Genomic DNA, 23,969 nt, shown 5'->3' with positions numbered 1-23,969 from the left:
TTAACGAGGTATCGCTTATGAATGCGGTGTTTAAATGTGATCATTAAGATAATCTAAGAAACGAGTTTGATTGGTTGTCAGGTCTTAACTTTGCAAGTGTAAATTAGATTGAATGGCTGATAACACTTTTTTCTGAGTACTATATAAATATTTTTTGTTTAGTCGACGTCTAGGAGAAGTTGACGACAAGAGGGGTTCCCAGGCAACAGGCAAAGTGCCCATGATTCGCTCATTGTTGTCATTGTCCGCAGTCTCACACGCAGTCAGAAAAAAAAGAGAAAAAAAAAACCAGACTTGCCTGCACATGCAGATTGGCCAAGAGCGATAGCGATAGCCTTTTTATTTGCCTTTCGTCTGTTTTTGGTACAGAGTTGGCTCAGAGTTTTCCGACTTGCCGAATGGAGTTGTTGCTGTGCCTTGGCGATGGTGCCCAATATGTTTGCCAGATGAACAATTTCCTTTTCGACGCGAAACGACCAGGCCGAGAGCCACCTGACTAGGATCGATTCGCGCGGTCCAAGAGGCTGTGGCTTTTTGCTGGCCCACGCTCGATGGGTCCACCATTTTCGGTTCGTTTGCGGGCCTCGATGAAAAATTTGCAAATTGGAATTATTTATTTATTGATGCATGTTTGATGTGACGCTTTGGTGGAGGCTCCCAGCTCCAGGCCCCCCTTCTTGCACATTCACTCTCATGTAACGAATCGTTTTTTTTAGCTGCGGGCCACAAATGAAATCTGCAAACACAACCCATGCAAAATAAGGGGAAAAAACCGAGGGTCGGCGCACATGTGTGAGAAATTGCTGTTTGTTTTATGCAAATGATCATCGCATTGCAGCTGGATTCGCTCTGCCGGTCGCTGTTCCAAATTTTCGGCTGCAATTAAAAACCGAAAGTGTGAAGGAAGTGCAGCTCTTTGCAGACCAGCATAATGAACCGGTTGGAAGCGATTTTGGCAAGAAAACTGCTGGCCTAGGGAAAGGTCCAAGATCGGCCAAAACATTCACTTTCTCATATTGTTTTGGAAAGGTTCCCCGTTTGCTTAGTCCACTTCTAATCCTTTTCGATTGCCAATTTGTATTTCAGAAACGCCAAAAGAACACATGCAATTTAGACACCCACCAAATACAAGAATTATCGAACACCATTTAAGCTGGAGCGAGTAATGTGAAGCGGGGTCTACATCATTCCACTGTCAATGTCCCGCACCTCTACTTGCTCCATGCCGGGAATAGCCTTGACCATTTCGTTCATCTCCTCGGCAGAGGGACCATCACTGCTGGAAGAAGCGCTCATGCCACCACCACCGCCCATTCCGCCGAAGCCAGCACCCATTCCTCCCATAGCTCCCATACCACCCATTCCTCCCATTCCTCCCATTCCTCCCATTCCACCCATTCCTCCCATGCCACCCAATCCACTTAGGGCTGCCAGCTCCTCCAAGCCACCCATGTTCATGTCCAGTCCATCATCCATTCCGCCGCCAGCTCCTGCCAACTTGGACAGAAGATCATCGGTCCGGGAGTCGGTGATAACCACCTCGGTGGTGCTCAGAAGAGAGGCCACTCCAGCTGCATCCGTGATGGCAGTCCGCAGCACCTTTGTGGGATCAATAATACCCTTCTCGATCAGCCGACAGTACTCATCGCCCATGGCATCGTAGCCGAAGTCACCCGAGCCAGTCAACACCTTGGCCACCACCATTGGGCCATCCACTCCGGCGTTTTGGGCAATGGTTTGGCAAGGCATCCGCAGGGCATTGCAGATAATATCGACGCCCTTCTTGAGATCTGCACTCTCCATTTGGAGTTCCTGGAGGTGGGGAATGCAGCGCAAGAAGGCAGTACCGCCACCCGGGACAATTCCCTCTTCGATGGCCGCTCGGGTGGCATTCAAGGCGTCCACCACACGGTCCTTTTTCTCATTCACCTCCACTTCACTGCCTCCGCCAATGTGGAGCACTGCCACGCCCTTTGTGAGGGCGGAGAGGCGTTGGCGCAGGCGATCCCGCTGCTCCGGCTTGGTCTGCTTGTCAGCCAGCTCATCTTGAATCTGCTGGATGCGCATTTCCAAAAGTCCTGCCTTAGGCTTGCCCTGCAGCAGCATGGTGCTGTCCTTGCTGATCACAGCCTCGCCCACCTGACCCAGATCCTCCAGCTTAGCCTCCTCCATTTTGGAGTAGTTGACGTCATCGCCGAAAATAGTTGCACCCGTGGCAGCGGATATATCGCCTATAAGCTCCTTCCGATGGTGTCCATAACTGGGCGACTTGACGGCGCACACCTGGAGACCCAACCTTAGCTTGTTCAGAACCAAAGCATTAAGAGCTTCACCGCTGATGTCCTCGGCTATGATGATCAGGGGACGACGCTGCCGCAGGGACTGCTCCAGACCTTTGACAATCTGTGAGAGTCCCGTGATCTTCTTCAGGGATATCATTACAAAGGCGTTGGCAAACTCCACCTTGTTACCCTTGGCGCTGTTTACAAAAAACGGCGACACATAGCCGTTGTCGAAGCGCAGGCCCTGGATGATACTTAGCTCATCCTTCAGGCGCTTGCCCTCCTTTACAGTAATAGTTCCTTTTGGACCCACTTTGTCGGTGGCCTCACCAATGAGACGCCCTATTTCAGTATCCCCATTCGCGGAGAGGGTGGCTACCTGTTGGATCTCCTCTCGAGTTTCCACGGCCTTGGACATTTCCTTCAGCTTCTCCTTCACGACATCCACAGCCAACATTACACCCCGGCGAATCTCCACGGGATTAGCCCCCATGGTGATCTGGTTGAATCCTTCCTTGGCAATCGCTCGAGCCAAAACAGTTGCTGTAGTGGTGCCGTCACCCGCCGACTCATTCGTGTTATCGGCCACATCCTGGACCAACTTGGCGCCCAGATTCATGTGCTGGTCCTTCAGGGCAATTGAGCGCGCCACCGTGAAGCCGTCCTTGGTGATCTTCGGCGAGGTCCAGGGTCGCTCCACGATCACACTGCGACCCTTGGGCCCCATAGTCACAGCCACGGCATCCGCCAGAACATCAACGCCCCGGATCATCAGTGCCCGGACTCCGGATCCAAAGCGCACATCCTTCGAGTACATTCGCGCGAAACAGCGACTTGAGCTAATCGCCTTGGGCACACACGACCGGAACATTTTGCAATTAATGGGAAAACTATAATAAATAAACTTCCAAAACTTTTTGGCTTTAATAAGTTTTCGTTCGATTTCAGACACGAAGTGAGTGCAAATAATATCTATAGAGGTTGTTGGAACAGTTTTGACGGACTGAAAGTCTTTGGATCAAGGCCTACTCCTGTATTTAAAATCAAAGTTTGTTTCGTGTTATTTAACGAAGTTCCTTTTTCCCAAGAAAAGCCTCTCGTTTTATGTGACATGTGCAATCCATTCTTCTCTGTTCAAATTGGTTCTCCTTGAGCACCCATCAGGCTGCTCATTTTTCTAGCTGCGGAAAAGTTTCCAGGCAATCGCCAGATTTCACAACATTTATTTGTCTGGCGCCTGCCCGTCTGCGATTTGCGGCTCTGAAATCTTCGACAACAGAAGCCGTGCCTTCTGTTTGCCGGAATAAATTAGCGTGCAGCTAATAAACCCCGACGTTCTGGGTGGAGTCTTTGCCCATTTGCAGTTCTATTCGGTTCCATGGGCTGAGGCTGAAACTGAGGCTGACCCACAAACAAGACCGGCGTGTGCAGATTTCCCAGAACTGCGGTGGAACTGCTCTGAACCGGAGGATGGATGCATTTTCCTTGGCTGACCGTTCCCATTTCGAAGGCTGCTGTCAAAAATTGTTTGCTTCCTACTGGTAACCAAAGAAATTCACACATTTTGCTGCAAGCCAAATGGCAAATGGAAATGGGGAGTTTGAGACGGAGATGGAAATGGAGATGGGTTGAAAATGCTGGGTGCACAGTGCGCAAGAGGGCGTTACTTTCGCACGATGAATTGCACATAAATTACAAGGTTTAGAAATCGATTTTCATCTAAATTCAATACGATTTATATGACCAATCCATTACCAATCGTTTGCATTGCATAGGTAGTAAATGATGTCGCATTCAATTCAATAGGTGTACGTTTTTTTTTTCTCTGTGCCGCAGACGGGGATCTCTTTCTATTGCAGTTGGAGTCGGAATCGGGATCCGTTTCCTGGCCGCTTGACGCGTTGATTGCCATGTGCAAGCGGTAGCACAGTAGCCGGGTTTTGTGTCAAAAGCCCGTCACCGATTCGAAAGGGGAAGGGCGGAGGAGCTGATTGATGAGGCATTTGCATGTTCGACGATTCTCCTTCCTCTCGCAACCTTTTCCTCCATCTGGGCAAGACTCTGCGACATGTGAAAGTGTCCATGGTTGGAAGACCACCTGGTGGGCTGTGCGATAATCCGAACTACAACCCATCTGCAGGGCCTCTTGTCTGCTACAAGTTACTTTCGCTGAAGAGCGAAGAGCCTCGATCTATGATTAATTGCAGGCCATCTCGGGGATTCTCCAATTGATTTCAGTATTTTTTTGGTGGGCTGAAATTAACCCACTGACCGATGGCCGATGATTTCCTATTTGGTTTTGCCAGATTTTTGCCGGGTCTGTCATTACCCGCGGATGAATCCGCGGCTCGAGCAGATGAAGTCGTTCGGGTAATTGTGGAGCAGACAGCGAAGAAAGTTTTAATGAGAAATGGGTAGACTGCAGACGCTAGACCGCCAGTTCAATTTGACCATTTGCGTAAGCACCAGGCAGACGAAATTCCTGGATCTGGGATCTGGGGCAGCCAAGTGCAGATTGGGCTGATGGGAGCAATCTATCGATGAACTGCACTAAAATAAATAAATTCGTGGTCCTCAGAGCAAATTATAATGTTCAATAACTTTAAACTGTGCATAATGTTGATCTTGAATTATGATAATTAACGAGGACATGAAATGTGTTCATGTTTCAATCGTGGCCATACACTACTTGTTAGGGCATATTTCTGAGTGTAATGAGGCAGCTACAACTTAGTCTCAATTCAGCCTTTGCCCCCAGCTTTTTCGACCCAACTGTGGCAAACACTGCGTCTGCGAAAGGCTGCCTCTCATATTGTCACGTACCGGGCGGTGTCAAGAGTGCATGAAAATCGTTTGCCGCATTGACTGTAATTAACTTTTTGACTCGATTTGACTGAGGCTGGGAGCTGGAGCTGAAGCTGGAGCTGAAGCCCACCAGTTCGACCGGCCACCGTGGCGTATGAGCAACTGGCACCGATTCAGCCCCTCGAAAATCGAAAAGCAGGTGCTCCGTAGCTCGGTTTCGGTGGCGGTGCAATTTAAATTCCTATACGGTCCAATGGAGCGGCCAAGGAATGCGTGCAGCGTCCATTTCGATTTCGACTTCGTTTCATTTTGTGTTTGTTTATCAGTCCCCCCGAACAATGCACAAACATTCGCTGGCTAATAATTAAAACCATTTTAACACGCCGCTTAAATGGCATCGCTCATACGCCGCGTTATCCGCGCTGTCCCCCGCAGCGGACTTGCCAAATTGGCTGTCAGTGGGCTCGAAACAACTAAAGCCACACAACGACTTCAACTTGGGCTTAGACAACTGCAGCAAACCAAGCATACCAAACGGCAGCCTTTGTGGCAGCAACGGTGGCAAAATAATTTGCATAACCCGCAATCTGTGTAATCTCCCCGGTTGGTGGCATAAATTAAAAGGAAAATGTCAGACTAAGCCAATAGAAAAAGGCAAGAGGAAGGGTGGGCGGCATTTGACCCAGCTCTCACGGCAAAGGTTGATCTAATTAATTATACCCACTATTGAACTTTAAACTAGTCAATTCAGGCTGTTCTTAATTCATCATTAGGTATACGAGAAAAATTAAGCAAAACTATCTTTCTTCACTCGGAAAACCTTACAGCCACCCACTCGACCAGCGATTTGTAGTGCCACATCGCTACGAGTGTCGTACGAGTGTGGACAAAACCGTTGACCCGGAGAGCCAGAGTCGTCGGAATGGAGACGGCACTTCACACGGCGCCGTGGCAAAGACAACTTAATGCTTAATACTTATTGTCGCGCCTTAATCTAGATACACTCGGCACTAACAACCAGCAACCTGGAGGTTGGTGGGTTAGTGGGTGGGGGAGCAGTCCAATCCCAGCCAAGCTGCAGCTCGTGCTCGTCCGGCAAACACAAAATTGAGTGGCAAATGTTTTTCTGTGCTTTTTTGTTTTGCCTTTGAACATTTGAACATTGTTGTCACGGCTGTCGCCCCTGCTCCGCCAACCACACATGCCAAAAGCCGCTGGCCGGTCTGTCAGTCTTCCTATGACTTCCACTCCCGCTTCCAAAAACCAGAAAAACTAAAAATACACCGCAGAAATCCCAATCGTAGTCGGACTGTAAATCTGCATGCGCGTCGCGGTGTCAAAACTTTTTTAAACAAAATAATTAAATGTAGAGAAGAGGGAAGCCTCAGCCTCAGCTTCAGCCTCGGCCTCGGCAACAGCGCATAAATAGTTGCTTGGTTGGCACGACCCCCCTCGAAAAACTCGTCTCAGAAAACCCCCTCGATTTGCCACAAAAGCTCATGCAAAGAAATCCGCTAGAAAGTCATGTTCGTGTGCTGCAACTTCGAATTGAAGCTGCAGAATCAGCCGAAAAATGCGCCTGCTCCTCATCCCCAATCTGTTCCCCTCATCGGAGCTGAACGCGTGCTCATTCCACTCACGAGATATTTAAAAGGGGAATTCTGAAACAAATAAAATATTTAGAAACTCAATGTCTGACTACAACAAGTTGGGAGCCTTTTGTCTTGTATTTTGTATTACTTGGAATACTTTTAGTTTTATTTCGGAATACTTTTAGCGATCAACCCCCTCTTCGGGAGTCACGCGAGCATCTCCTGCGGAGACTTCTGCCTGCTGCTTTTTGCCTGCTCCCAGCTGCATAATAATTTATGATCGCGTCCAAGATGTGGGTTAATCGTGTTTTGGGCTAGTTTCTTGCCCCAGCTTGTCTCTGCGCGGAGACTGCATCTCCGGCAGACTCCAGCATCTGAATACAATCCCGAGATTGCTGCTGGTTGGCTTTCTGCGCTTTGGCATGTTCTTCACATCCAATTACTGGGTCAGGGACCTGCAAGTCCTGATCTGCGCTCGGCAATTTCCACAACGAGATACTCCCACTTCAGTCCGCCCACCCGCCTTCCACTTCCACCCCTTCCTCCTGGCCCCCCTTTTCCCGCTCTCTGTCAGTCAGTCAATTGCAAATGGGGCATTTAATCTCGGGTAATGCGTAGCAGGCGTCTGCAGACTTCGCACGATTCCCAAGGCAATTAGCCATGCAAGTTGCCTTGTATCTTGCATCCATTGCCAATAACCCTCTACTATTCAGTGCCATTGCCTTTTTAGAGTTTCATTCTGGCTGTGATGAGCCGCCAAAAAGCAATAAAATATCATTTTATTAGCATGCGGACTCGACTCAACTGCCAAGGTGGAGGCGTTCTCCATTTCCACAGCCCCTCGTTCGGTAAATAGCTTCCATTGTGAGCAGCCACAAAGGCAAGACACGTGCACTTGCAACCAAACGAGGTGGGCTTAATTCTCAGGACAACTCACGAGTCTCTAAAGCGAACAGCGAATACCCTGATGAGCTGCATCTTCACTCAGCTAAAGAACTAGACGCTTGTACGAATAGTTTTACGTTAACTGAATTGTGACTTTAAATGAATAATACTTATTATGTTTTATGTCTATTGGTGATTTTACAACCCCCGTCAATAAGGCGGAGAACCATCAAAAATCCAGGGCAAACTGCCTTCAGTATTTAGTATGCAGTTACAGATTTCGTGCTCGTTTGGGCCTCTCTATGGGTCTCTGGGTCCCCGGAGCTTGTTGCCCCACGTCCAGCGTCCATCGTCCGGTGTCCCTGGCTGCTGGTTCAGAATTTATGCATATGACCTTAGTTATTGACATAATTTCGTGGCTGGCGGATTGGGCACGAAACGAAAACGAAATGCGCATTAAATGCTGGTTGGAGCCCGAAAGGGAAAGAGAGATTCCGATTCCCCGACTCACCGATTCCCCAATACGCCGATTCGCCGGTTTCTCGATTGTGCGAAATGTTCACGCTGCTTTGGACAAATGCGCAAATTTGTACGGAGGGAAGGGGCTGCCGAGGCAGAGGATCCAGAGGATCCGCGGATCGGATCAGGTGATTATCACGGCCTCCTCCTCGCCGGTGCATTTGTCAAATTTTCCACTTAATCCGACGTCAGCCGTGCTCACATGGAAAATTGTCACAGGCTCGCGTAAAGTTAAGGCTGGTAAAAGGCGCCCCACGGCGACTCAGCTCCATTGAGCTTCTCTGGACCGCGGCGCTTTAATTGGTCTTATGAAACGGACAAAGTGCGAAATGAGTTATGCGCACGCGCGCACCCGCAGTTGAGTTCCAGCCTCCCAGTCCCCCAGTGCCCAGTGCCCATCTCCCAATCCCCCAATCCGGTCTCCACCTCGATGTCCAGGTCCAGAGCCGATCTCTGAATACGAATACGAATCCGAATCCGTGGCCGATAATGAACGCATGTGGGAATTCGAAAATTGGATTTGGGTATTGTGCAACCAGCTTGAAACCAGTGACACAGAAAGAAAAAAACTAAGATGTTTGGTACACAAAAACTTAAGGTTTGGAAATCTGAGAAGAAAATAAGTTAATAAAATCCGGCTTGAAGGACCATATATTGAGTTCAGTTTAAAATCGATAGCTGAATAATAAGAAAACGCAACAAATTTCTCCGACTGCACCGACTTTGCTTAAGCCTTAGTTTCAGTTTCCCCACTGCATTAGGATTTTCGCTGCTGCCGTTGGAGTTTCACAGATACAAAAGTGCAAATACGAATGCGAATGCGAGTGTAAGTGTAAGTGTGAGCACGCAAAGTATCTATTAGCGTCGCCTTTGCGCGCTGAAGTCAAACGGAATCTGTTTAGCAGTCGCTGTCTTCTGGTGTTTCTGTTTCTGTTTTCCCCGTTCGGGTTTCGGCCATCGCGAATTATCTGTTAATTTGTGGCAATTTAGAGATTTGCAGATACGAAGCTCACTCTGTGCATTCAACGGCAGCTGCTGATACGAGAAGTCATTCGACAGAAGTCGGCAAGTGGCTAACCGATATGGATAAGTGGCTGATCATCATTTGCTGATCAAACAGGAAGCTTTACCAGTCAACAAAAATCCGAGTTGCTGTCAATGGAACTTATAAAATCATGTTGTTTAGGGGATGGTTTCAATCTTAGTATATAGCGAATTAATGAGCTTCATTGTGTGGATTTCCACTGACATACTTTCCGTGATTTCTAATCCCCCAGAAATCTATCGACCGAACGCGGCATACTGCACTGCAATGTCCACAGGGCATCCATTTCAGCACAGACTGTCCCAGCTTTAAACTTGGCGAAGACTAAGCCACGATAAATTCCTGACCAGCAGCCACTGGGCGCAAGCAGCAAACCACAAACAAGCTCCGAATGAAGGGGAGGAATCGGATCGTAGAGGGGCTTACTCGCTCCCAATACGCATGCGCAATTTTTCAAAAGCTTTTAACGTGAAGAGCCCAGAAAATTACGATGTAATTTTTGTAATTTCTGTAATTGCCTAATTCTGATTAATTTGAATTGACGAACGGAGGAGCGGCGCAATTGGGCTTCGAGGAGGGAAGATCTCCAATTGGAGTCCGAGGCCCAACACGACTATTTTTGCCAGTGCACTGGCATGTAGCTCCAATAAGCATTCCCTGGTTACCTTCGGTGATCTTTTCACATCCAATTCTAGGTGCAGATAAAAAAAATTAGGGAAAATGCTGAATCAGTAAATAAAATGATACAAACTTAATTATTTATTTGATTTTTATGGTGGCACAGAAGTCACTTATCTACACGCTAAATGAGGGATCTTAAAATCCAGCTTGGAAAATCGAATGGGAAATGGGGCAGTGGTATAAAGTATTTCAGCATTGACATTTTCGAATGTGAAAAAGTGTAGTGTTCCTTAATAGGTTCTGGAATGCTCATGGTGATTTTTAGCGGTGCATTCCTTTCGCACACTCACATCTCGTGGCCAGTGGCCCGCTTTAGTTTGCTGGTTAACTTCCTCCAACTTCTCCCTCGCCGGCGGATTGAGAGGTCAAAACTGAGAAACTGAAAATTATGCGCCATTGTTGGCTCGTTGCCTCCATATGCTCGAAAACAGCCACAGAAGCAGCCGCAGAACAGCAGTTGCGAATTTATCCCCCAGTCGGAACTCGAGATTTTCAAACTTGGCCTTCGCGTAATCCTTACTTATGCGTACTTCTGCATTGAGCTGGAGTCTCGACGATCTTCAATTTATTTGAGGGCTGCCCGACTCAATGGGGCTCTCTTTAATTTGATTAAATTTATGAAGGACTATAGACTATTGCCGACCAAGCAACTTATTTTTTTTTCTAGGGGTAGTCGGAAGGACTTTCACCGATTAAGGAATTGTTTATAGGTCGAAGTTGAGCTTATCGAATGTACGTTAGATGATTGGAAGGGAATGGTGGTTATTTGGTGACAACTTCACTCACTTGGTCTACTTAGTTAAGTGGGCTTTATTATCTGATCACATCTGGCGACAAGGTCGCTGGGTTAATCCGCAACCAGGGACCAATACAGTGCAACAATAACTCAATTAAATGCTGGCCCATAAATCATACGCCAAGTGGAACCAACGCAGTTGCTGCGGAGATGTTCCGGCGATTGGGGATTGCAGACGATGTGTGAAAATCTCCCGTTGCGATGAAAAATTAAATGCAACTCTACGGATCCGTAGATCATCAATGAAATTTAATATGCAAAAGCAGCAAACGACCATCGGGAGCAGAGTTGGGAAGTTGCTTAGTTGGTAAGACAGAGAGGCGATGTCATTGTGTAGCTTAATTAGCCAAAGTTGTTGGCGACCCGCTGATTAGAATGCCATCACAGAATCGGGCAGACGTAGGATCTGCGTTCTTTGATCTCCGATCTGCGATACACTTTCTATCGTCTGGAGGCAATGGCTAATGAAGTCGTTGCTGGGGCTGTTTGGGCAATTAATCAAAACTCGAATCAAAATGGAAATGGAAATTTAATGGAAGACAAAACGATTCATCTAAACGGTGGGAAATTGTGGAAATCAGATGGAATCTTTTGAGTGGTACACGGAACGAAAATGTGTGAACCATACAATGATTATTGTTATAATGGCATAAACAAAGTGTTAAACAAATAAGACTGTGAAAATGGAAAAAACGGCTGAGACATTAATAAAATTGTTGATCTTAAGCTTGTCCATTCAAGGAGTAGAATAACCTTTTTTCTCTGCAAGAGAGAGTTAACCATAATCATGGACATGATCATGGCCAATCAAGACGCACTCTCTCTTTCTATCTGCTAACTGCAACCGCAATTTCGCGGAATGCTCAATAGACTTTTGCTTAATGCTCGACGATAATTTATGCGACGACCACGAGATGCGGCAGAAAAAGTCGAGGGGAGCAGAGCAGAGCAAGGCTAGTACCAAGAACAAATGCGAGTTTTGGACATAATGCGCGAACTTATGCAAATGCAGGGATTGGCAATGGAGCTAGGGCCTTGTCTTTGCTGGCCTGACTTATGCCTGAAATTTGTCTAGTTGTCAGTAAATATGGGAAATCAGTTTGCAACATGCGTGCCACAGTGGGAAGAGGCTGCCCGGAGGAGGCGACATTGAGACTTAAGCGGAAGGCACAGCAGGAGCGTAGATAGCCAGCATCAGATACAGATACAGTCGACTAGTAAATGGCGACAACATATAGTCGCAGAGAAATCCACAAATCCCACAAAGGCCGGGCAAAGACTCCAAAAGGCAGGAGGCAGGCGAGTCGGAGGGGAGAACATGCAACATCGTTTTTCCTGCCAGAGATTGATGCCTATTGACTATTGATGCGGCGGGGTCAGCTCCTCCGAATTCAGCTGCAGTTGTTGCATCAGTGAGTGGCATATGCATATGAGCAGCCACCGATATCCGCGGCTCCATAAGGATAATGCTCACAGAACGCTGCAGCTCGCAGGTTGCATCCAGACAGCGGGCAAATTTGCAATGCAAAGTGAGGAAAGATGTGGAAAGGAACTTGGGGCAAAGTGTCTGAAAATTCTTCGGTCAACGCTTGAGACGGAAAGATATTTCTGCGAAGAATTAAAAAAAATTACATCTAACCATTACTAAAAGAAACTATTAAATTAAATATTCTAAGCATTTCTTGTAGCCTTATGTCATTTAATATACCACAAAATACCTGTAAGTACAAGGTATAAATATGGGTAATTTTTTGAGGTTCGTTGAACTGCTAGAACGCCTCTTTACAGCACCTCGAACTTAAGCTGCCGTTTGTCTCAGGTTTCCCGAGAGCTGAGTCTGAATGGCGTGTGTTTATATTTATGCATAATTTAGGTTTATGGGAAGCGTTTACACATTTCGGCGACAATAATCGATCAGGGCAAGGTTTGAATCAGATATCCCCGCGCTCGCTCGCTTGTTTCCCTCATAAGTCATTTGACAAATCGATGCGATTTCAATAAATTTCGCATAAAACCGGCAAGTATTCAATTCGCTTGTTGTGTAACATAAATTCACCGCTAGAATTAATCCCCAGTTCAAGTCAATTAGTATTTTATGGCGCTTTTATAGACTCTTTCTACTTTTTTGGGGGGAACTCACAGAAAATGAGCGAGATCAAAGGCCTAGCGCCACAGCCAAAGGTTAGCCAAATTTAGGAATTCATTTTCCCGTGCTATTATTTATACCAGATGGGCGCAGCAGTCCGACTTCATTAGCACTGCCGGAGAACCCACCCAAGTTGTCCGCTTGCCGCTTGGAGCCTCATGGCTCATGTAAGTGGAACGCCGCCTTATCAGCCGACCGGCTTGGACTTCTCCAGTCAAGCTGGCCATTCTAAACCTGGCTTTATATCGAAAGCGTATTTCAATTAAAACTAAAACAGAAGGCGAAACAAGTTGCGGAACTCCCGAGATCCGAGAGAGATCTTTCTCACCCGCGGCCTTTACACCGCGAACTTTTTGCACCTTAGGGATATGTGCCTACGATTTCCGTCCGTAAGGGAAAAATATAAAATTTAACTTGCTTTGGTGGATGGTGTGAATCTTTCACAATTTTTTTAGAGTACAAGAAAATCTTTAAAATTGAAATGTGTATACCAAAGGGATCCTGTTGCTCCCACGAATTCGAGTTCAGATAGCTTAAAACTCTATATAAATTTCTTTGAGTGCATGGAATCTTCAGAGCAGGAGGCGTACGAACGCATGAAAAATCGAACAAAATGCGCGTCTCATTAAAAATTCGCATAATTTAGAGATTAATGAACGACGCCGGGGTCGACAGCGACAACGACAACAACGATGACGGCGTCGGCTACCGAAATAAAATAGCGAAATTTATTGACATTTCCCCCTTAGCCCTCCTTTCCCACGAAAACTCGGGGCGGGGGCGGAATCTGGGGTATTGAAAGGTATTCTGCATTCAAATTATGATTTGATGATGAGCCCGTCGACAGCTCGAGATCAGAGTAGGAATTCCACCAGTTCCATCGACCACATTTGCATGGCCAGCGCAAAGGATTATATTGGGAGTTTACCGCCGGACAGGAGCAGAATCGCAAGCAAATGCTCAAATAAATAAAACTTACTATCGGACGCAGGAAATCAACAAGCAGCGAAGCCAACAGCTAGGGGAAAAGAAAATCTTCTTGAATTGCTAGGGGAAAATGGCATACTCTACGAAGAGGTTTCAGAAATGTGGTTTACAAAGTTCGTTTGGTAATTTGATTCATTGAAATGGTTAGCCTACATTTATTGTATTTAGAAAGTTTTTTTTAAAGAATTATAATTTCAAAGGTTGGAGGCATTTAAGAAACATATTGACACATTAATTTCAGATAAACCAGTAAGGCGGGGACATTTTGAAAGCACTCCCATTTTTTTAGAGTTCCAGTTTGAAATTAATTTTAATAGGCTTACAGTTCAACTCAACTAAGTCATCAAAAGCGCCAAATTCATTGTAAGGCTTTGTGTTTATAGAAATACTTTTAGTTGAGAAGGAGGGAGAGCATTCGAGGAGCCTGAAAAAACCGAAATGCCGGAGATGAAGTAGGAGACGGAGTCCAAGTCCGAGTCGCAGTCTGATTCTCAGTCGGAATCGCAGTCGCAGCCAGCAACATGTGGCTAAACAACAATTTATGATGTTGCCGCTGACAGGCGAATGTTGTTTGCAGTTGTTGATGATGACGATTCCAAGGATGACGACGACAACAACAGCAGAAACGCGGCTACAACAACGACAATGTTGCTATTGATTTTAAGGCGAATGAATGGCCCAGCCCAGCCCAGTCCAGCTCAGCTCAGCTCAGCCCAGACCCCATCCGCATCCTCATCCTCAGCCTCAGCCTCATCCCCCATATTTTTGCCGGCTAGGATGTTGCAGCTATGTAACTTTGCATATTACTCGCATGATGGATTCCGATTCGCTTCGTTTTGTCGTTTTGTGTGTGGGCTTTTAGCAACAAGCTGGATGTCGAACGTCGATCGTTGAAGTCTGAATGTTGAAATCTAAAAAGCTGCATTGTCGAACGTTGTTCTGGGCCCAGAAATGTTGACAAAGCAGGAAGCAGCTGGATATGCCCGCTGATCGATCGATTGATCTGATCTGCTAGTCCCATCCCTCTTTCTCTGTCTGCCGCGGAGTGCCAAATTTCAATGGCTGCTGCAAATTATCCAGCATGTCCATCCATCGGATTCCATCCATAAATCCATCAACTCTACTCCGAATGAGTCTTAATACTGTCCGTGGCCATTAACCGATTTGCAAGCAGCGGGCGGGCAAAGTACCCCCTTTTCAAGACCCCTATATATCTATCTAAACAAATCCACAAATCCACGTACGCCTCTGATCTAGGTCTGCGTGTGGGTGGCGGCAGTGACCAGCTTTATCCGCTCTAGCCCAGATCTCTAATCACTTTGTAAACACACAACACAAAATTGTTTGATTGCAAATAAAATGTTTGAAAAAAGGATAAATAGTTTATGAACAGAAAACAGCATGTTAAAAAGGGTTAATCAAGTCGAGTACAAATATTTTTGATAAACACCATTTTTGTTGCATTTCTTTTGTGTTCATTATGTTTTCTTCCGGTGCAGCCAGACATTACTCTCTTTGCTTTTCAAGTGCCTGTCAAGATTGTTGTTGCTCTTGCTGTTAACTCATTTCATTTGAAAAGTGGCAAATGCAAGCCGACAGCTAAGCGACGTCATTTACGGTTTTGACAAGCGGCGAATGACCAAATGGTTAACCATTGTCCATTGTCGGTAAAAGAGCAAACCTCCCGCAACAGGCGACGTGGTGATCCACCACGGCGATTCCATGCCCATTCCCACTTGCTCATTGAGCCACCAACGTACCGCATTCCCAATAAACGAGCATCAAACAGCGACTTCTGCTGCACCGTTGCTCCTTGGGATGTGGCACGCACTTTTCGTGTACGTTTCCCAGACAAATTGCTGAATTTGCGAACGCTTAAGAGTTCTGCGGAATTGGGAACGGAATCGGAATCTGCTCTATGGCATCTCCACGAGGGTCCCGCCCCAAAAAGCGAGTCGCATTTTCGTTAATGTTGCTGTAGCAACTTTTACTTAAGGCGCCGAATTTTCCAACAGTTCGTGAAGAAAACGAACAGTAAAAGAATTTAGTTCTTCAGATCTAGCTATTGCACGGGTTGATTGGCAGCCGCGATTACAACGGCCAGAGTCAAAAGTTGAAGAACGAGAAAGCGCACTTCAAATGCCATTTCAATGGCGTCAAATTGTTACATTTACTGATCGTAATCTTAAAATAGGGCCATAAATTCATTGGTTTGTTGCTAACTTCATTGATAGTTAGTGTACATCTTGTTGTGTGAAGAAATATTGGGCTTAAAACTTTTTCATACTACTGATCGTAACTAAATCTTGGCTTGGATTTCCATTATTCACAAACTTATCTCCATAACTCAGTTTTAACTCCTTTCCATTAATACTTTTTTACTTTTCTATAACTTACGCAACATTTGCATTGTTCGGTTGTTGACGCAACATTGTTGCTCCTGCCTAATTTTGAGGTTCCGAAAAACGCAAAACAATGGGAAGAACCAGGAGCAGGAGAAGGAGAAGGAGGATGGTGCGATGGCAGCGAAAGGGGTCGGGAGAGGGGGGGCCGCATACCAAACACTCCAGCCCGCACTTCGCCCCTGTGCTCCCCTCGACCTCTTTTCCACACTCCACTGTACACAAAGCAAATCTGGCCTTATATTCGATTTACTTTCGAGGATGCCACAGAAGAAACTAGTGTTTCAAATCATCTTTAGTGGCATTTCACAATGCGCTTATAACGCTTTTAGTATTATTGTATGCAATTATTTTTGATCATAAAAACCCCTGACTAATTGGGAAAATAAAATTAGATTTATGTTGCAGTCGTATCCAGACGATGATCAGCCAACTGTTTTTTTCCTGTGTAGAGCCGCCACTTCCACTGCACTCGGCAACAACAACTTGGCACACAGGTGAGCATGACTGCCAACCGGTTTATGCTTCTCAGGTGAGCTCTCTCTCGCGGAGAGCAGCTAATTTACATGCCAGAAGAGCCTGGAATCGCCACAAAAACAATGGGCAGTTATAGTAGTTATAGCGGTTCGCTCTCGGACTGAGAGAGCGAGAGAGCTATAGACAGATAGCTCTCTTCGCTGGCTAATTGTGGACCTGTCGTCGATTTTATTTTGTGTATTGTGTGTGCACCTTTTGAAATTCTTCTCCGGTTCTCTGGGAGAAACCGACCAAACCACTCTGGGGAGAAACTATTCACCTCTGAGCGATTCTTCGGGGCTCGCCATCTTCATTACAGCAATCTCTTGACCACAGGTGGGTTGCTTTCGAGGTGGGTTTCTGCATTCGGGCATCCTGAAGCAAGAGAGAGCCCGGCTCCAGTCTCCGGTCTTGAGGCTTCGTCAGTCTGTCGTGTGTTTTCGTCGCAGCCACTTTGGAGAATCGCAGCGAGCGGAGAAAATTCGATTCTCAGTCGCCTTCTCCTCGTGTCGCCGTCGGAATTTGGATTTCAGTTCGCAACAATCTGGCTATATTAATAATAAATATATTCAAGAATATACGAAACGAAGTGCAAGAAAATTCCCAGTGCAGTGCAGACAAATTGAAGTTAACCATCAAATCAATAATCAGATCACTTCACATAGCCCCTGAAAACCACCGTCAAAAGCCAAATTCTTCGCCGTGTTTTATTTTGTTTTCGTCACCGATTTTTGTCGCCGTTGCCGTTGCATTTCGCCGCGTGTGAGAAAAGTTTGGTGGAAAATATTTTTACAAATATATTCAAATCGCGCAGAATTTCCACTGGAGCAACAAGAGTGATTTTTAATTATTATTCAGCCGAGAAAACCCAACAGCGAATACATAAGCAAAACACAGCAGTAGCACAACAAATACACAGAGTAAAAGGCGAAAAGAAATATTGTTCAACAAGTCAAACGAGTTCTTTTTGGCTCGCTTCGGCCGTGTGGCTAAAGATACAACAACATTGTGTTTGTGGCAGCGGGTTTTCGCCGTGTTGTTTTTGTTGCGCCTTTGGTGAAAAATATTGGCAACCGCCGCAGCATTTCAGCGGCTCAAGCCCAAAAGGAGCACCACAGCAAAGAAGAGGCCACGAAGTGTAAGCGAAAGATGAAAAGTCCACCCCAAAATCCAACCAACACTTTAGGGAAACAAATTCAGGAAAGACAGCTCTAATTTGAAGGGAAAAATCAATGCAAAAAGAGGAATAAACAAGCTTAGAAAAAAACCATGAGTTGCTAACGAATTTAGAGATATGTATATATTTACAAAATAATACCTTAGCTTAGATTTTAGAACTGATTTTGCAAGCTTCAGTGATTTGTTTAGACACAAAGCTAGCTCTAAATGTATACTATTTTTGCACTAATAAAACTAATAAAAAAGTTAGTGCTGTCACCCCTATAAACCATTGAAATTTTAGGCATAAAAGAGGTGAAGCTTTTCGAAAACTAAAAGACGAAGGAGTTATAGAAGAAAAGTAAACAGTTTGAATTTGGGAATGCTAAGCTTGGGCCGAGCCTAATTAGAGGTTTTCTTTCATTTTCTTTTTTTGTGCTGGGGAAACAGGAGCGAAAACAACTTGAAATAGTCAAATTGGTAATCGAAAGCGATGTTCTCGGGAAAGAAAGAAAGAGGCATACGGCTGCCGAAGAGGAAAACACACACTCTCTGTGAATGTGACCGCCTCCTCTTGGGTGCTTCTATTTCTATCTACTTCTACCTCGCCTTCCACTTTGTATTCCATTTCTTCAAGTGCTGTTCGAGTTTTCCTCTTTTCCATCTTCGCCTCGTTTTTTTTTTGGTCCGCTCCCTAGGAAAATGTGAAAAAACAAATAGAGTCGGTGTTCTTGGCGTTGGTGTGGTATTGTATGGTGTTTTGTGGCTGGTGAATCGGGAACGGCATGGGGAATTTTATTCTACCTGTTTTACACGTTGCCGAGCGACGACGATTGAGGCGATCGATCTCTAATCTCTGTCGATACGGGGCGACACGTGAAGGGAATGGAAATGTGCACAAAGTGTCGCCCAACTGTGATTCCTGGAAAACTTCACACAAAATGCATTCAGCTGTGACACTTCCAAAAACTACACCGAAATAACCAAATTGGAGTTCAATCGGAGAAATAAAATTATCAGTTAAATATTCAGTTCTTTTGTCTTATGATTTTCAATCTCTGACGCAAAAAGAAGCTAGTTTATAATTGACAGTTTTCGAGGAGGAAGTTCGAAACGTGCTCGGCTTTTTGAATGCCATTCCAATTAAATTTCTGTGCGTTCTTTAATTATTAAGGAACGCTCGACCGGGGGGCCCTTTTCAATTTTCATGCTGCTAAAAGCCAGAGCAGTCGGACATTAGAGTCTAGTTTTTATGGCCCTTAATTTACACTTCCCCTTATGTTTGCCTGAAACACCGAACGGACACACAAAGGCTGCCGAGTTCAAAGTTGAGTAGAGTTGTGTGAAGAGAGAACAGAATAAAATATAATTTTCATTTCCCATTTTGTGTATGTATGAGTGTGTGTATGAGGCCCTAACCGTTATAGACGCTAGTTTAATCTTTGCTTTATCTCTGGGCGGCAGGTGTTCGTCTGAAGGTGCGGGCGCTCAAACGAAAGACTGAGGACACGAACTTGCAAAACGCAGTTTAATGCGCTTTAAATTGCTCCAGTGTCCGCCGGCTTTCCCCCTTTTCCCCACTAATTGCCGCAATGCTTAGCGCTGTACAAACAAAGATTACGCTTTAATCTATTTTCGCGTGTGTGCGGAGGAAAAGCCATCAGAGCGGACCACACACATTCAGCCCGATGAGCCGGAAAATTACATTAGACTTGGACGATGTATACACGCTAAAAAATTAGTTTGATGTACGCAACCCATTATAGTGTAATGAAATAGTACAGCTGAGTCCTCAATATATCTTTCCTACCAAATTATAACAATATATCACGTAAAAACCTTCGAATGTATTGTTGTAACGTCAGTGGTCAAGATCAAATCGTAAAAATGTATTTCTCTGTGTGGCAAGACACGCACCTGCCGCAAACGCCCGCTCTTCGAAGAGGGAAAAGAGGGATAGCTTCGCGCTAATTTCTTTGTTGAGCCTCATGCGAGTTGGCATCGCGGACATTCGAATGTGACTTGGCCTGTGATTAGTCGGCGAATATGTTCATCGTCCGCCGCTGGATGAAGACACTTCTCTAGCTGGGAAAATAATGGAACAGGTTGTAGTTTCGCCTCGCGTCCCCATCTCGTGTCAGGTGGGCATAAATATTTGCTAACCAATAACTATCTTAATTCGAGCATGTCGCATTGACCAATCTCAGATTCGTGCCTGTTTTATGGCCTAAGCATGCTGGCCCTGGTATCTTGCGGATAAACAGCATTAAAATTAAATAATATTAAAAAAAATCACAGATAATATTGAATTTGAATACAAGGTTTACAAATGAAAATGCATACTACGCACGACCTATTACTTTCAATGTTGGATCAAGCTCAATTAAAACACTGTTATTAAGTTTTTATATCAAGACATTTTATTCAAATGTTATACTATTTAACCCATCAGAGAGAGTTGAGCATTTGTTTTATATATTTCACACTTGTTTTTCAGACCCATAAATATGTTGGCTACATAATTTGGTTTTTTTTATTGATCAAGCTTCGTTATAGAACCAGAATAAATCTCTGGAGATAAGCGGCAACGGAACGTTATACATTTGATGCCATCGAAGTCGGATGCTGATTGAGAAATATTTGGTGTTTATGACAAGGGACGGGTGCAGACGTGGGTTGATGAACCGCTCTCTCGAACGCGGGATCGGGGATTAGCATTATATGTTGTGGTCTTGGCTTTATGCCTTAATGGCTGCCATAAAACGCGCCAAACAATGGCTAAAACACTCTTGGCCATGACAATCATTGCTAAATGCTTTTGGCTACCCAAACAGAACCTGGAAGCTGATTCAGCAAGAAGACGATCCTCTGGACACGCTTCCGGTTCCATAGTAAATCTATTAATACCCTACCTAATCCTACCCTAAAAATTTGTATTTTTTTGCTAATTGCTGTTTTACATGCCAATTTCTAAGGTGGGGTATTACATTTTCCACCTTTCAATCGTTGTACATTTAAAGAAGGCAACTCCCATGCAGCCGCTGTCATCGCAGCGATAAGATATAAACCAGAACATCTCATCGGCGTCCTTGTTTTTCCGCTGACACTTGCCACTAATTAACGCTTATTATGCGTTCCTCGCCAGACTCTGACAGTAATTCAATTGGCAATTAAAGGGTGTCAAACTTTCCACCGGTTGGGACCCTTAAGAAAGTGAAGTGCAGTAAATTGAAACACAAGACAAAATCGAAATGGAAACCGACATCGTATTGAAAACGAAATTACCAAGGTTTCACTTGCATTTTCGCACTTTTCCTAGCAGAAAAACACTCGTGTTTACTTCACGCTTTCGCAGCTCTGGATATCTGACGTGAACCACGCTTGGTTGGATTCGAATCTCTCGGATCTGACCAGTCGGACTTTTCGGATTTGCATCTAAATGAGTTCGATTAATATGCGGACAATTATAGTTTCGTTGTTTATAGCTAGCCGTCTCGTGTGTGTCGGACAATTAGAAAGTCATTAAATGAAACTTATTAGCTGACAGACTGGTCGTATAAGCCCGGGCTGGCTGACTCTTCGCCCGCTCCGCCAGTTTTCATAAATTACTCAACATTTAATTAAACACGCTCTAAAGCGTCTACTTACCACCTACTTAGCCTCTGGTTTTAGACAACAATTTTGCATAATTTGCAGTTAAATCACGAGCGGAACCGCAGCAACAACAACATCCCTGCCCAAACAAGTTGATTTTCTTCTTTGACTTTTTTAATTGTTCGAGTAGAAAATCTCTGCTACATGTGTAATGTGCATGTAAATGAAGTCTCTAAAGAGCTTTTACTTTAGTATTCGGTCAGACACTAAGTGTTGGCAAAACTGTTCTTCCGGTCACTTAATTTTTTTTTGACCTGCTAAACCCTAACTTCACCTTGGTTTTAAGAAGCAGTATAATAGATAGCTAATTATACTTGCCGTACATTCATTTTGGGTTTGACGGAAACTTTAAAATACTGCTGCAAAATGTAGTAGGTAGACGTTTCAAGATCAGAAGTCCTCTTCGTTGCTTGGCATACAGAAGCTTTTGGGTAAAATTGGATTGGGACCGAGCCTTTGCGCCTCTCCTTTTGTAAATCGCTTACTTTTCTTTCCCATTCGCCAGCCTAATTAGTTGGACCGTAAAGTTTACGCTGTTATTATTATGATTGTGAACGTTTTATACCGCTCTGCGGGGTTATGGGATCTTGTTGTTGCTTTTATTTGCTATTAACTAGATTTTATTGATGCCGCTCTGTTTTTGTTTCTGATTTTTCAGTTTTCCTTTATTTTTGTTTGTACGGTTTTACGAGCTTTTGTGCGCTCGTAAAAACAATGAAAGAGAAACAAAAAATTCTCTTGGAAAAAACATATTTTTTTATGGTTTACCCTGGGATGGCATCGTGAAATTGTTCAGAACTCCCTGCAACGCCACCTAAGAACTGGAACCACAAATATAATTACAACTTTGTCATTCGATATTAGATGCCGCCAGAGTGCACAGACCCCAAGATACCCAGTCAGCTTCAAACCCTCTTTCATAAGCGCACGGAAAGAAATATTGCATATAAAACTTTAATGTCAAATTTTACCCAGGTAACTTATTTTATATAGAAAGTAGTGTTATGTTCAAGAAAGTAAAATATAAGAAGAATTTCCCATATCTAAGGAGCATATACTAACTTTACTAGGATTCTTTGGCAGTAACTTTTTTTCGCTGTGCAAGCTTCCATTTTGTTTCATCCACTGGTCATTCCCACAGCCCTCATGCTCCGTCCACTCCGTCATTTCGAACGGATCTCAGATCTCAGGTGCAACCACACGCAAGGCAACCGACCGCCAGCTGGCACTCAAATCGGACTGCTCTGCGATCCCCGATCTGGGAATCTGGACGGGAGCTGTCCAACTTGGGCGCCGGCAATCGGGATCGGGAACCCCTCCACGGGCTTTCTAATGTGTTCGGGTATTAGCAGTTCATCTAAACTTATGACAAGTGCAAATCAAACTGACGTTTCCGCAACGGCAGCTAACTCTTTTCCTGGGGTAATTTGCGTATCACAGAGTTCAGGCCTAACGTACTCCTCGACTTTTTGATGGAGGCACCGTTGCAGTTTATTAAATTACGCCTCATGTCATGGAAGGAAGGGACATGATCATTATAAAGTTATTAGAGGCCTAATGGTAGCGGAATCTCTCGATGGACATGAAAGATAGGCACCGGCTGGCTAATTTCTCCGCAGAAATCTCAGTTTTCTTCAGAGGATTATGTTGTTTTCTATGTCAATCTTTTGAGGGGAAGAATACGTCAGACTTCTAACGCCAAGTTTGATCTCTTCGTTTCCCAAGACCCATTAATTCGGTTTTAATTGCTGGCCACGATCAAACAGGATCATCTGCACAGAGCTCTTGAAGTTGGGAGTTAGAAGATCTCTATCTGATCACGAAATGAAATTTCATTCCCAAAATAATAATCATAATTTTATATATTATTCGTCTGTGTGCCCTCCCTTTACCTTTTTTATTTTCGCTTATCGCGCGAGAAAAATCTTTCCAAATTGCAGTGGAAACAAATGTTGTTTTGGCCACTCAAAAAAAGTGTTAGTCATGGTCTTGTTAACTAAATTGTTCGCCACGAATTGCTCAGACCTCAAAGCATTTCGATTCCTATTCCAGCCACATGGCATTAGTTCTGAGTCCGAAGTTGGCCATCCAACCCAACAATGGCAACTTGGCCGCGGAACTGTATTCTTTGATTTCTCTCGGAATGTGTGAGTGTGCGTTTGTGTGTGCCAGCCATATTTCATCGAGATCCCAAGCCCAAACTCAATCCCAAAATCAGAACCAGTATGGCAGAGGAGGCCCGAAAAGCAAACCGAGACCCTTTTAGCCTTTGAACCTTTCGCACGCAGGTAGAATCGACATCGTCCGCTTCTCTGTCTTTTGTCTTCATTCCTGATCCCTCTTGGTCGTCTATTAGCATTTCAAATTCCCCCAAATGGCCAAATGGAAATGCCTCCACCATGCGTAAGCCTCCATTTCCACCTCCATCCTCACCATCATAGCGGTCATCAGGCGGAGCTAAGCGCATTGGGGCAGTTATCAGTCTATTAGCTGCAACTATA

At 44.9% G+C, this 23,969-nt stretch overlaps 2 protein-coding genes across 2 annotated transcripts in view; one reads left to right on the top strand and one right to left on the bottom strand.

Annotated features, from left to right (window-relative positions):
* Window positions 1-1,057: 1,057 nt before the first annotated feature.
* LOC6526337 (60 kDa heat shock protein homolog 1, mitochondrial) lies at window positions 1,058-3,281 on the bottom strand. Its single transcript, XM_002087423.4, has one exon. It carries the CDS (start codon window positions 3,151-3,153, stop codon window positions 1,180-1,182), a length of 1,974 nt encoding a protein of 657 aa, XP_002087459.1. The 5' UTR covers window positions 3,154-3,281; the 3' UTR covers window positions 1,058-1,179.
* Window positions 3,282-17,061: 13,780 nt separating this feature from the next.
* The window catches only part of LOC6526336 (protein dachsous), a 66,791-nt gene continuing 59,883 nt past the window's right edge, over window positions 17,062-23,969 (top strand). The window contains exon 1 of the mRNA XM_002087422.3: window positions 17,062-17,794. The gene's annotated coding sequence lies outside the window, so the exon portion shown is untranslated. The remainder of the gene's footprint in view (window positions 17,795-23,969) is intronic.

Source organism: Drosophila yakuba, chromosome 2L (genome assembly GCF_016746365.2).
Source record: "Drosophila yakuba strain Tai18E2 chromosome 2L, Prin_Dyak_Tai18E2_2.1, whole genome shotgun sequence".
Lineage (NCBI taxonomy): Eukaryota > Metazoa > Arthropoda > Insecta > Diptera > Drosophilidae > Drosophila > Drosophila yakuba.
Note: the sequence above shows the minus strand (reverse complement) of the source record. Positions and strands in the feature narration are given on the sequence as shown.